We start from the raw sequence: 13,526 nt of genomic DNA, 5'->3' as shown, positions 1-13,526 counted from the left end.
GTGTTGGTATTTTTACTTTAAAATATAGGATTCCGCCCGGCCAGGATGGCTCAGCGGTTGAGTGTTGACCTATGAACCAGGAGATTGTGGTTCGGCTCCCGGTCAGGGCACAGGCCCGGGTTGCGGGCTCGATCCCCAGCAGGGGGCGTGCAGGAGGCAGCCGATCAATGACTCAGCATCGATGTTTCTCTCTCTCTCCCCCTCCCTCTCTCTGAAATCAATAAATATATACACATATATGATTTCAAGCATTTGTTCTTAAGCAGGTTGTAAGGATGGAGCTTGAAATGATGTCAGTGTGGGTGTCAGATGGGAAATGAAGAAAGTATTCAGCAGGAGAAGCTCACACCTCAGCATTTGGTGAAAGTCAAGCCTTGCACACACATATGGTATTTAGAAACAGCTCAGATCATTTCCAATATTTATGTCGCTTGGAGATATTTTTCCACTCTCTTTCTTGGGCAGGAAAAAGTGAGGCATTAGAGTGGATGGTGTTACAGTGAGAACTAGACGGTGGCCAAACGGCATGAGGCGACCTTCATTTCTCAGTAAATCATTTCTCCAGGATTTGTGTGTGTGTGGATTTTACACAACATTGTTTTTATAATGGTGACCACGGCTACCCACTCTCAGAAGAATATGCTTTTACAGTGTTGTCAGTGATTAGTGTTAAAAAGTATTTACGTCTGCCTCTCCTTTTGACTCTATTGCAACTGATGTTTTTTTATTTCCCAAACTAGCTCCTCCTATTCTAATGACTCGCTCTTCCTGGCCTGGTTTAGTTGTGACATCGGGGGTGTCTCACTGAGTCAGCACTTTCCCATTGTCCTTCCGTCGAGGGACTAGACTAGATTCTGTTCCTTGGGAGATGACATAACCCAAGCGCGGGCAGTGAGGCCGCAGCGCACTGCGGCCTGTTTGCAAACTCACTGTCACCCTCTCCCCCCCGGGTGCAAGCGGACAAGTGTGACGTTGGCTTCTTACTGTGGAAATGAAACGGGAGCCGTTCACAGGAGCCACTCGTGGGAAGACACTCCATTGACAAGCGAAGAGAACTGACTATTCACGGATGACAAACACTTTACTTGGGGGGGCGAGTAGACTGTTAATCTAAATTTAGCAATTAATTTACTCCCATAACAGATTCATCTCCACTGATTTTTTTTTTTTTTTTGAGTAATTTCGTCTCACTAGGAGACAAACAGCAAAGTTCCTTTAGATTCAGCTGACTAACTGGAGAGGAGAGTTCTGCTGCTAACTTCACTCAAGGCTTTTTATTAAAAGAGTCGATACCTCTCTCTAAACTGCTTTTATGGCGTTTTAAGGAAACCAGGGTGCGTTCATCATTTCATGATATAAAAGGAGCTCCTCTGAGATGTGGTCATCTCAGCCATAAAAGGAGGCAGACGCCATCGTGAGAAACACTGGGATAAACTGTCGGGGTGGAATTTTTAAATATTCCCTCCTCTCAATGAGTTTGTCAAAATAATGGAAAAGGAGGCATGTGAAAGAAAGTCAATGCAAACAGTCTTTGTGATTTTCTGTTTGGAAAAGTAAAGTATTTCGGTGATTCTGACCTATCTGTTGGGAGCAGACCATGGGATGCTAAAGAAGGGAGGGAAAGCTAAAGTCTGTTCTGAGCTTTAGTTATAACACTTTTAAAATTACAATGAATTCAGTATCCACTTATTAAATACCTAACATGTTTCAGATATTATTTATTTAATCCTTCCTGCTCATCCCAACCAATGGAATAGAGACGTCATATGTATTATGACCATTTAATAGGAGAGGGAAAGGGGGCTGAGAACACCAGTTTGCCTAGTTAATCTTAAGCGGTGGCACTCAGATTTAATCTCTTATTTTTAGGACTTGGCCTAGTGCTATGTCATTACTACCTTTTTAAAAATCTTATCATAGTAGTCATTATCAGCATGAAATTTTTCTATAGCCAAATAATAATAAAAATAAGGCAGCTTAGTTGCAAAGGTCTTTTAGATTAAAAAAAAAAAAAAATGGCATTCCCTGAGTGCTAATTACATGTATAACAGGAAATAATAGATGGAATACTTTAATTTCACATAGTCTTCTACAAAGAAGGTACTGTTATTTTTAATTTTCAGTTTAGGAAAAAGGTGTAAAGAAACTCTGGCAATTCTTTCTCTAGAATTGGTTTCAAAATCTACCCCCAAATTAAATGGTAAATTTATATGTGTATTAAATAATCTATAGCAAGGTATTATCTATCTATGTGTAAACGTGAGTATAAATTAATAGGTATAACGTTTGGAGCCTGTGTCTGTATGTGCACAAACTATCACTGCTCATCTGTTCAGACTTAATAAGTATCCAGTAACTTCACTGCTGAGATCACCAAATTATATAGCAAAGTAAAGATTCATCCCAACACATTGTCTTGTCACATTTTAAAATGGATAAATTCTCTTACAACAAGCAGATAATAACAAAAGGAAACCCTTCTGTCCTGTAGAGACATGAATGTAGTAAGTTGCCGCGAACTTCAGAGACATAATTGTCGCCATCTCAGTGGGAGTTTGAGAAAATCCAAAGGCTCTCGCTGGAGACGGAACTTACCAGCAAACTTGATGTGGAATTTATTTTCAGGCTTCAGTATCTGAACATACAAAGGGCAGTTCGGAGCAAAATCTTTCACAGCCCACGCTCTCAAAATCGTTTGGTGGTCCTGAAACGATCGAAATTGAAATGTCATGAGATAAGTTGGACAGTGGATAATACAGTCACACACCACATAACGACATTTCGGTCAGCGATGGCCCACATATGCAACGGTGGTCCCCAAAGGTTATGACAGAGCTGAAAAATTCCCGCCGTCTAGTGACATCGTTCATACTATTGTGGAGCAAGAGATGCAAAACTCAGCAAGGTTGTGGTGGAGATGGCACAGGTCACCCTGGCTGTGAATGAAGATGACACTGAGAGGCTACTTCATGAGGAGTTGCTGGTGCTCAGCAAAGAATTATATCCCTGGGCCTCACTGTATATTTGCAGCTGAATGAACTGAGACCTGCAAACCTCATCTGAATATGTCAGTAAATCAGCCAGTGATGGAATAGTAAGTGCAGTTAGTAAATGCACAACTAACAGTTACCAAAAGGAGATCCTTAGTGGCCACGGACACCTATAATATATAGCTGACTTTGGAAATTCGGAGGGGGGGAAGCAACCTAAAACAGCAAAAAGAAAGCACGGCCAACTCGACCGCTGGGAAAATGTAATCACAAGTGTGTATTTAGAATTCGTTTCACTCTGATGGACGGGAAGCCCCAGGATCAGTACAGACGCCTTCAAAAGCACGTTCCTGACACTGGTAATGATCCAACTGCACGTGCATTGTGGCAAAGATAGTTCGCAGATGTTCGCTTCGTTTATTTTAGGGAAATTTTAATGTCACTGGGCTTTGGTGCCGGCAGATTAGAAAATAATCATATTTTTAAAAAATGAAAAGTAAAGGTTACCAGCGGAGATTTTAGAAACTTACAGAGGACGTCCTGTCCACCTCGCAGCGGCTGCTCAGAATGAAACAGGCCTCAGCATCGTCCATCCTGGGTGCAGACAGAAAATCACACCGATAATCACACACTGAAATATCTACGTATTGTCTGAAAAACAGAACGTCTTCACTGTCCTGCTCTGCCCAGTACATAATATAAACTCTAAAACTTAGGCCCTGACTCAGACCAGCATTTCACAGAATAGTGAGCCCAAGATTTTTACTTGCGGAATAAAAACAGTGTTCAGGGACCTGGAGACTAGTCCAAGGACACGTCTGGCCACCAGCTCCTCTCTGACAGCCTGACACAATCACACCACGCCACACTCGTTGTGTTGTGTGGACAAGCTCTGCTGACCAGCTCTGCCCCAAGGAACAGGCGCAAACACGCTGACTTTATATTTTCAACCTTTCCATCTGACCAGCGCTGGGACTGAGGCAAAAGCCTGTATTCAAAGATACTGAAAGGTATCTTGCAACACTGACCGTGGCTAAGCCTGCAGGAGGGCAGTGATACCAAGCAGGGAAGACGGGAAATTAAGGGGGAGGGGTACCTACTTTGCTCTCAGCAGATCCTGATCTTTAAGGGCGGACCCTTGAAGGTAGATGACCCTTTGTGACCACATGGGGATCTGTAGCACCCTCCGAACTTGCACGTCCATTTCCGTAGGACACAGAATCACCACGTAATAATCCTGCTCAGAACAGAGAGGGAGATGGCACAGGAGCAGTGATGCTGGTTCATGCAACACACAGTGTCTAAGGACATCCCAGAAGGCGACACACTGGAAGTGAGCCCTTGCTCATGAATGAAAGCTGGCGTTTAAACCTGGGCATGGATCACATAGCACAAGACTGACAGAAGCATAACTGAGGCCTATAAATCTCATCAATCAATACATTCACCCTGATCTTTCCCAATCTTACTGGTACCACGAAGAGAAGGTGCTCAGGGCTATACTCGGCATATATTTCCAGTCTCTGAAGTTTTCAGTTTCAGGCTGATTCTAAAAGATACGGTGTCCCCCCAAAATGTATTCATACACTTTGAATCATTATAAAGGTAGTGTTTATTAAAATACATTTCATTATCAAAATTGAGCTATCGGCTGTTGAAGTGTATATGTATTTTGGGGGGACAAACCTGTATACATTGCATGTCAGGCAAAAATGCTTAGTATCAATTCATACTTTAAATATTTACTTTTAGGGTAAGAACTGTGATGGTGATTATCACTTTGTAATATGATGAACTGGTAATATTGAAAATTCTCTGATATCTGAGTGGATATGGGTTTGTAAAAATATTGGTAATATTGACAAAGTAATTTAAGAGTTTGAGATCAAAATATTTCAAAATAATGGCCCCTTAGAGAAAATATGAAGGTAATTGTTTGTGATGAAATGGTTAAAAACAACTGATCTATAGGGATTACAATTCTCTGGGAAACAGTCATCATTTTACCACTCCAAAATATATCTAGTGAAATTTTTTAGAGTTTTAAGAATTCTCCATGTTGATACTAGGATAGTATCAATAAATTACCAGGGATCAGACTTGCTCCCAGATGGATTTTCTTTATATGTTATAATGAACAAACCTGAAATTATTTAATATGAAAATTTAAAAAACCAACAAATAAATAGGGAGTTTCTAAAAAAAATAATCTAATTTATATAAAACCAAAAGAATGCATTGTATAATTTAGGTATCACTTATAATACTTTTATATATAAAATTTGTATTTAAAAAGTTCTCCAAAGTATTCATGAAAAAAGTCTATTTCAGGGAGAAATAGTCAGATATACTCAGTACTGTCTCGATCTCAGAATTGTCCAACCTTTTGACACAAATTTACTGAAGGAAAACAAGACATTCAAGTAGTTCTTTGCTGTCTAGATGGAACTAATCTTTAAGCTGCAAAGATTACCTAACTTCACGTTGGCCCAGTACTGCAGCAAGTGTAAGAAGCATCTGAGCATTTTATCTGCACAGACAAATGAAGAGATTTTTGTGAGTCCGTGTTCTTAATTCAACGAGTTATCGTCCGATTTTTCGGTCGTTTATTGCTACTTTAAATAGGACCTAGTCACACTCCAGAAAACAAAAGAAAAAAAAGCAGAACCTCTAGACTTCATGTTTCCATCAGCAATACTTGACAAAATTGACAGGTTCAAGCTCGCAGATGGTATTGAAGTGATGTGTTCATTGTTTTATTATAGGTTATGTTCAATTTCACTGTTCCATAAAAGTATCATTTATGCATTATCCAGGGGAGAAAAGCATCAATCATGTTAATTCAAAGAAAACCTTTCTTTGAAGCATTAACACAGTTCCATCTGCCCTTTAGTGTGGCTACAGAAGGAAACTAAAATACTGTGGATTCCTTCAGCATTTTTTCTGTGTTCCTGGTTATATTTGTAGTTCCTCATTTACACTTTCTAAATTTGAGTGCATAAAAAAAGTCCTCCGGAAAGCAGGATACACCATCCCTTAGTTGACTTTGACAATATGTTAGTAGGTAGGAACTAGCATCATGCCCAATATAACTTAAATGTACCTGTAGCCTTGGATGAGCATAGAATTCATTTAAAAAGTCCATAAGTAAGTCAATCTTCAGCGAGCTGACACAGAGGACGACATGCTTTTCAGTTTGAGCTCTGTGTCGACTGTAGTTTCCACCCGATTTTTGTCTCTCCATCCACAGGGAGGCCAGCTGTTCAAACTGGAACGCGTTTTTCATGGAGGGGGGAAAACACAGACATGAAAATAAAAACCATGCAGTCCACCCATTGTTGACTTAGGCGTCCTCAATTTCTTGGTTGGAACTCATCCAGATCCAAATTATCTGTGCTCCTTCAACATCAGACTTTTCATATGTTTGCTGCAGAGTTTGCTAATGTCTCCCAGAGGCTTCAGGTCTCTATGGAAACATTAATATGATTTTCCTATTGTCTGAAGACAGGGCATTTAGAGATTTGAGCCCCTGCTTTGTGTTCAGCGGAGTGTGCAGCCATGATCTGCACGGGCTGAGTCAAAGGGAGACGTCTCATTGGCATGTTATCCACATACTTCTGTGGGGTGCACCCCAGAGCTCATGCAGCAGGGCCACATTCTAGTTCCATAGCAGCTGGTAAGAAGGGGACGTGGAGTGAACTGGGGAGGGCCGTTGGGAAAGAAGACATGCTTGATTGGACAGGACTGGGAAGATCAGTTTTATACCTACATAAACTATATTTGGAGACACTGTAGCCAAGGCTTGTAATTGAATGTACACGCTTGATGTGTATTTGCCATTTCTTGTTTCTACCCTCCCACCCATGGGCACCCGAAGCTCACTGCAGAAAAAAATAAGAGATTGTATCTATTTATCTGACATCTCGTTGTATTTCTCTGTCCCTTCGAAAGCATCTTATCCACTCGCCAAAATGCTGCAGAATAGTTACATATCATCTTCAGGTTTTATTTTAGTTGACTAATACGTGTAATCAGTTTTTGTTCATCATGATGTTTGGCTTTTAGATATTTCAGGAATCAAGAGAAATCAACCCTTCACACATTTGTTTCCTTGATCTATCATTCTATGATTAAAAACTCTACCATCCTATAATCCTGTCATTAATATAGATAAATGCTCAGTCTATAAAAGAAACATCTTGAAAAATTGAAATGAGATGGGAGCTGTCTGTTGTGAGTGAAGGGGGGAAAAGCTCTGAGTTTCTAATATAACATAAAAAGGGTTTTCTAAGACAATTTTAATGAATCGACTATGTATAATAATAGCATGTGTTACTAGATTAATAAACCACCATGCAGTTTCTGTTAAACATGGAAGACTTAATTTTATCAGACGTCATGCATTTCTGTAAAACGTATCATGGCTGTGTTTACCTGTATGGGTAGAACCACAAGGGCAACGCAGATCATAGCCACGACAAAAAGCTTGGAGGACCATGTTTCAGGAGTGACATCCCCAAAGCCCACCGTAGAGAAGGTCACAATGCAGAAATACAGGGAGTCAAAGAGATTCAGTTTCTTCCCGATGCGCTCCAGATGCTGGATTCCGCAAATGCTAAAGACACAAGTGTGCACGGACGTGAAAACTTTCTAATCGGGCATGTTGTTTCTCACCACTGTTCCTCTGAGGCCAAAGCACATTTCATAAAGCCATTTAATAGGTGGGATCTTATAGCATACATTTTTTTCCATAGGAAAATATAAATTTTAAGGGTTTTTTCCTACATTCAACAGATATAGTATTATTTTGAAGCAAAAAGTATATCTTCAGGACACAGGGAGATACATACTTTATTTCTACTCTTTTATATAATTCTTGAGGCTAAGGCAGTTTTAGCAATGAGATACCCTTGACTTGCTTCATGCATAAACATCACTCATTTATGTATTAGCTATTTTTCCTAGAACTGCAAATGCTACAATTTGCCATATAAAGATCTGAAGCTATTCCACGATTATAATCCATTTTAATACAAATTGCTATCTTACACATCCACAGATGTCCTTGGAGTCATTATTAAATGAAAACTGCCTCTTCTCCCTGACCATAATTGATGAATTGCAGTTAATTATTATTTTGTGTCTGTACCCAGAAGTGATTTTAATGATGGGCACAGATTTTCTGATAAACTAAATCCAAGAATGGGCTCAAATGCGGCACATTCATAATAAAAATATCCTATTTTGTCTTGTCTGAAAAGAAAGACATTTTTTCAAATACCAAGTTAAACTCTTTAAATTATAACCTGAATTGCAAGTACCAGAGGAATTTAATAATGTAGAATTTAAAAATAAATAATCATAGCTGGTGGATATAAGTAAACACTCCATTCTCTTTAAATTTTATACCAATGAAATTTAAGATTGTTTTGTGACTGGGCAGTAATATTTTACTTAAAGTTCACTTAAAATACCTGATTTTAGTGGATTTCTAATTGTAACAGTATTTTTGTTGATTATCTTATATCCCCTGCCTAAACACTTGAAATTAAATAGCTTACTGCAATTTAAGATAGAAAAAAATGAACCAACGTCACACCATGTTCTATTTAACATTTTGTTCAGTTAACAGGCATAAAAGTTACTCAGATTCATTTGTAATGGTTGACTTTTGAAATGAAAAGTAGCAAGTAAATATAATTTTCTTATAATTCCTCTATTGTAAAAACACCTGTACATTTCAAATAAGAAAAAAAAAAGTTTGATTAAAGACCAATAGGTGTTAAAAAATTTTACTTAAATATTTCATAATGGAAAATGGGTAACCTAATATCATAAAAGTAAGTCATATTTATTCATACAAATGCAGTTCCTGATGGTTTATTAGGGCCAAGCACTGAGCCCTGTGTTGGAGATGCGTATGTGAGGGTGACACTCTAGTCTACACCTAAAGTAAATGATTTGCCTTTATCATACTAATAATAACATTGTAAGTTAATCAGGCATTTAACTGATAACTTGATGAATGCTAACTTAGGTAAATCACTTAAGCTTTTTAACCTTCCTGCTCCTCAACTGAAAATTAAATGTAATATTAACTTTCCTATTCGGTTATTATGCGCTAATGCTCAGTAAAATGCCTGATACATAATAACACTCCATGAATGCAGTAGTGATTTTGTTATTTATATCCCAGCCCATGCATTAAAAAAAAAAAATAGAAGTATAAAAATGACTCATATCTAAGGATCAAATATCTACACAAAAACTATTACAAAGCTTTTGTTTTCAACTTGACCACAGACTCAGGGACTTTGGACAAACAGTGGAGATGGGGAAACTGTGTCTGCTCCCCTTGGCTATGGGTTTACTAACAGTTACTGGCCGCAGAAAATCAGCCATGGGGTAGTGAGTGGCTATAATCTCGCCCGGTCTCTTCTCAAGCCCGCAGCTCAGCCCTCGATGGTGATGGGCGTGGAAATACGGGCAAGCGGGGGAGCGCCGAAAAGAAGTATTAGGCAACGTGCAATGTAAACCCGTAATCTTGAACTGTTTACAAAGATCTGTCACACCGACATTAGGCGGCGACCTTTGGAGGGTTCACTGTCATCATTTACGGAAACTGACAATTCTTGGTAAGGCAGTGGGGGGGGGGGGTTAAGTTCTATTTCTGGGCCAAAATGTCAACGTCTGGCTGGCGACTTGTTTTAAATAGAGCTACTTATCACTGAGGCTCCTTGGATGAGAGAATTTCCATGGTAATTATATAAAAGATTACATATACGTATATCACATATGCAAATATTTATGACTTATGTAGCTCACTGGCCTAGGTAACTACTAAGTATATCATTATATGTTAATATTTTAAGATTTAACTGTTAAAATAGTAATATTAGGGAGGAAAATAATCCCAATGAATTTTCTCTTTATATATTATTTTACACATGCTTCACCTTATTATTTAGATAGGTATTTAATTTGATGTAACTTACAGATTTTTTAAAATTCCATGATAATTAAATATATGTAGTTTGTAGACATTCTGTGCATTTTGGGGAGCAGAGAATTCCTGCCATGCACATCCTTATGTTTTTTGCACAACTGTGGTTGACATTCACAATATGGAGCTTAAAGAGGACTTTTAAAACTATGTCACAAAGCCATCTCTGCCTTAATGTAATTCACTTTTACCCATTGCTGAATACCCACTGTGACCATGTTTATTTTAAAGATCACTGTCACAGAATAGAAAAACCTTTAGGGGCTTTATAGCCTGGTACGTTGGCCAGTCTTCCTCCATCAACATGAACATGCATTTAAACTACGCAGACCAGAGGACAAATCACCACGTAGTGAAATATGTTCAGTGCGAATCAGAACTTGAGTGTCACCAGTGTACTCTAGAAACAGAGGCATGTCCTTGGGAATTTCAAATCATCTCATACGGTCAACAAGGACAGGAGACTGACGGTACCGCTGGAACTGTATGAAACAAATACATAATGTCAGGAATATTAGGTAATTACTATTAAGTTCGTCTTATTTTGCTTGTTTGATATTTGTTTTGCTTTTAATGAAAATGCACCTTTGATTTTAGTTGGCAGATTACTACTGTAGGATTTTTATATCCATCTTTTTAAAGGGATCCTGGTCTGTTGTTCTATATCTCAATATATGTTCCGCGAAAAGCCAATTTGGCTGAAGATGTTAACCAGACACGAGGTTCTGCAGTCGAATACATTTGGCAACTCTGGGTTAAGCATATTTTACTTAGCAAAGAAAGCCTTCTCAGATCTTTTCAATGAGTTAATGTTTATTACAACTCTGAGAGTGGAATTTTTATAGGATTAATCCAATGTATCTGCCAGTTTCTTAGTTTGGATGGAGTATCTCAGAGGGTTAGGGTTTTACAAACTGAATTATGAGACCATTAGCTCATACCTGGTGCTTCATCTGAGTGTGTTGGAATCACAGCTTAGTTTAATCATTAAACGGAATGGATAACGTTTTAACTTGGTCCATGACCTAGATTGCACTGCCCTAGATTAAATGTTCCCTGAAGAAATTTAATAGTGAAACGCTCAGGCCCTGGAGTTTTAATTTTTTAATGGAGATGAAAAGATATAATTTTAAAAGGCTACATTTAAAAAGAGTTCCATCTCTACCTTAATCTCAATTTAATACTCCTTAAAAACCCACAAATAGGCATTTTTCAATGACCTACTGTCCTACCCATAGATTCACAAGAATCCTTATGCCTCATTCATCATCTTTGGTCTTTCCTGACTTCCTACAAATCTGAACCCCGAGCACATTTAACAGAATACAGTCTATAAATACAGGCCCACTGCAGCCAGGGCACTGGGCAGGCCTGCAAGCAGCCTCTCCCCCTGCTCACAAAGAGCCGAAGAGGGCAGAGCGCATTTTCTCACAAGCACTGCAGTTATTTCAAATGCGGATCACCACGCTGAGTGAGCCATATGGAGAGAAATGATATCTCATGTTTTAAAAAATGTTTAATTCTACTTTTTTTGTTAACTGGAACACTGTTAAATCTCACTAACGATAATTTTAGTTAGAGAACCTATGCTAACACAGGCAAAAATCATCACCACGTTAATTTAAAAAGGGATCATGTCCTCTTGTGCACTAAATACACAGAGCCATGATATAAAGCATACCAAGCATTTAATTTCTAATTATCCTGAGAAATAAAAGGACTAATATAAAGTAAGTTCATTTCTTCAGTCTCATTTTAACAAAATAGTCTTCCGTTTAGAAGAGCTAATATCTTAATTTACAGAATTTAAAAATTCACTTTTTTATTCTTTCACTCACCTAGTGAAAAAAAAAAGATCACCAGGGTATGCGACAGACTACCCAAGACTACACCAGCATTAACAGAGGGGTATGTGTTCTTTCCCATATCAAATACTTCAATTAAGGGACTCCACATTGTCCCTGGCCAGTCCTCTAGCATATATTTCTTTTAACAAAATGACGTTAAATTAGTTTGTTACGTTTCATCTCTTTTCACCATTAATTGATTGAAACAAAATAAAAACATCTGCTGCACGGTGCTGGTAAATGTTCATGGGCCTTGGGCACTGCGACTGTGAGGATGCAGATGGAAGATGATTTCTGTTGCTGCTGTTCATGGTGGGAAGGCTGCAGCTTACAGCCCTGCCCTGTTCTGTCCACGTGTTTCTCAGGTTCTGTGCTGCTCTGAGCATTTATTCATACTCACCCATAATCGTTTACCAAGAAATATGCACCGTGTCTCAATGTAAAATCTATTTTCCACTGTGAACTGGGGGAGGGGGGAAAGTAGACAAATACAGAAACAAGGCGGTAAGAGAAAAGGAATGATCAAAGTAGATTAAACCAGGTAAAAATAAGGAGAAAAAAAATCATTTTGATCAAAGGTAATAACATGGTAAAGTGAAGAATCAAGTAAAATCCCAACCATGCTGGGAAAACATCAATATTAAGAAATTAAACCGTTACTGAGAAAAACGGGGACCTGTGTCACCAGCAGAAAGTATTTTAATTATTTTCATGTTTTTAAAGCAAAACATGAATAAGAGTAAATAAAGACAACATGGAACTTAATCAACTTATATTCCTCTTAATTTAAAATATATATATTTTAATTACCATTTTTTACCTCTTGGAAAGCTGTTAGGGTTTTTCTTTCCTGAAGCTTCAACAAAGGACTTGTCATTTTACCTTTGCTCTGTTGTAGCTCATGGGCATTTGAAAAAGTTTTGCATTTATTTGTTCACCTATGTCAGGCACAGTGCTAGGTCCTGGGGAGCAATGGTAGAAAAACTGACAAAACAGCTTCCTTAATGGGACTCAGAATCTAGAGAAAGAGCTAGAAGCTGATGACTAATGTAAATATATATAAATGTACAAAGGGGAGCCCCCACCCCAATGCTGTGATGTCCCACGACAATGGATTTGGGTGGGTCAGGCTTCAGTGGAAAAGTGATGTTTTCATTAACATAAAAAAGTCCGACTGCAGAATAGGAAGGTAGAGCATTGTAGGGAGCAAGGAGGTTAGTGGGACAGAGGAAGTCAGAAAAAAAGGAGAGGACTCCGGGCAGGGGAAACATCCACAGTCTGAGCTGAGAATGAAGAGATGGGAGCATCCTGGGTGTGCAGGAAAGTTAGAGCATGGTGAAGGGCCTGGTGCACATCCCAAGACGTGGGGAGTCTTGGACCGGGAGCGCGTGTAACACGTGGTGTTTAAAGGTCAGTCACTTTGGTTGCTGTGACATGAATGGCTCGGAATGGAGCCAGGGGACCGTTGCTGTAAAGATGTTATGAGTTTAGTGAGGTGCTGACAGAGGGGGACAGGAGTGGGCAGATTTGCAAGATATTTAGGAGGTGAGACCCTTAGAATTTGTTGACTGTGTGTTGGGTGACAGAGCAGGTATTAAGAATGACTTTATCTTTGGAGGGGGTTGCCTGAGAGAAGGGACAGTGGTTAATATTTCACAGGCGTGGACAATTTAAGAAAAATAGGAA

The 13,526-nt window shown here is 38.8% G+C and overlaps 1 protein-coding gene across 2 annotated transcripts in view; it reads right to left on the bottom strand.

The window, feature by feature from the left end:
* KCNT2 (potassium sodium-activated channel subfamily T member 2) overlaps positions 1-13,526 on the bottom strand; it is a 103,930-nt gene that overhangs the window by 35,924 nt on the left and 54,480 nt on the right. For both annotated transcript variants that reach the window (XM_081123744.1, XM_081123745.1), the window contains exons 9-13: positions 7,425-7,605; positions 6,094-6,258; positions 4,091-4,227; positions 3,521-3,584; positions 2,596-2,704 (exon numbers count right to left, since the gene is read on the bottom strand). In XM_081123744.1, coding sequence (XP_080979870.1) covers positions 2,596-2,704; positions 3,521-3,584; positions 4,091-4,227; positions 6,094-6,258; positions 7,425-7,605 — 656 coding nt within the window. The remainder of the gene's footprint in view (positions 1-2,595; positions 2,705-3,520; positions 3,585-4,090; positions 4,228-6,093; positions 6,259-7,424; positions 7,606-13,526) is intronic.

This window comes from Miniopterus schreibersii, assembly GCF_964146895.1.
Source record: "Miniopterus schreibersii genome assembly, chromosome: 21".
NCBI lineage: Eukaryota > Metazoa > Chordata > Mammalia > Chiroptera > Miniopteridae > Miniopterus > Miniopterus schreibersii.
The sequence above is the reverse complement of the archived record's forward strand: the minus strand, read 5'-3'. Positions and strand labels throughout refer to the sequence as shown.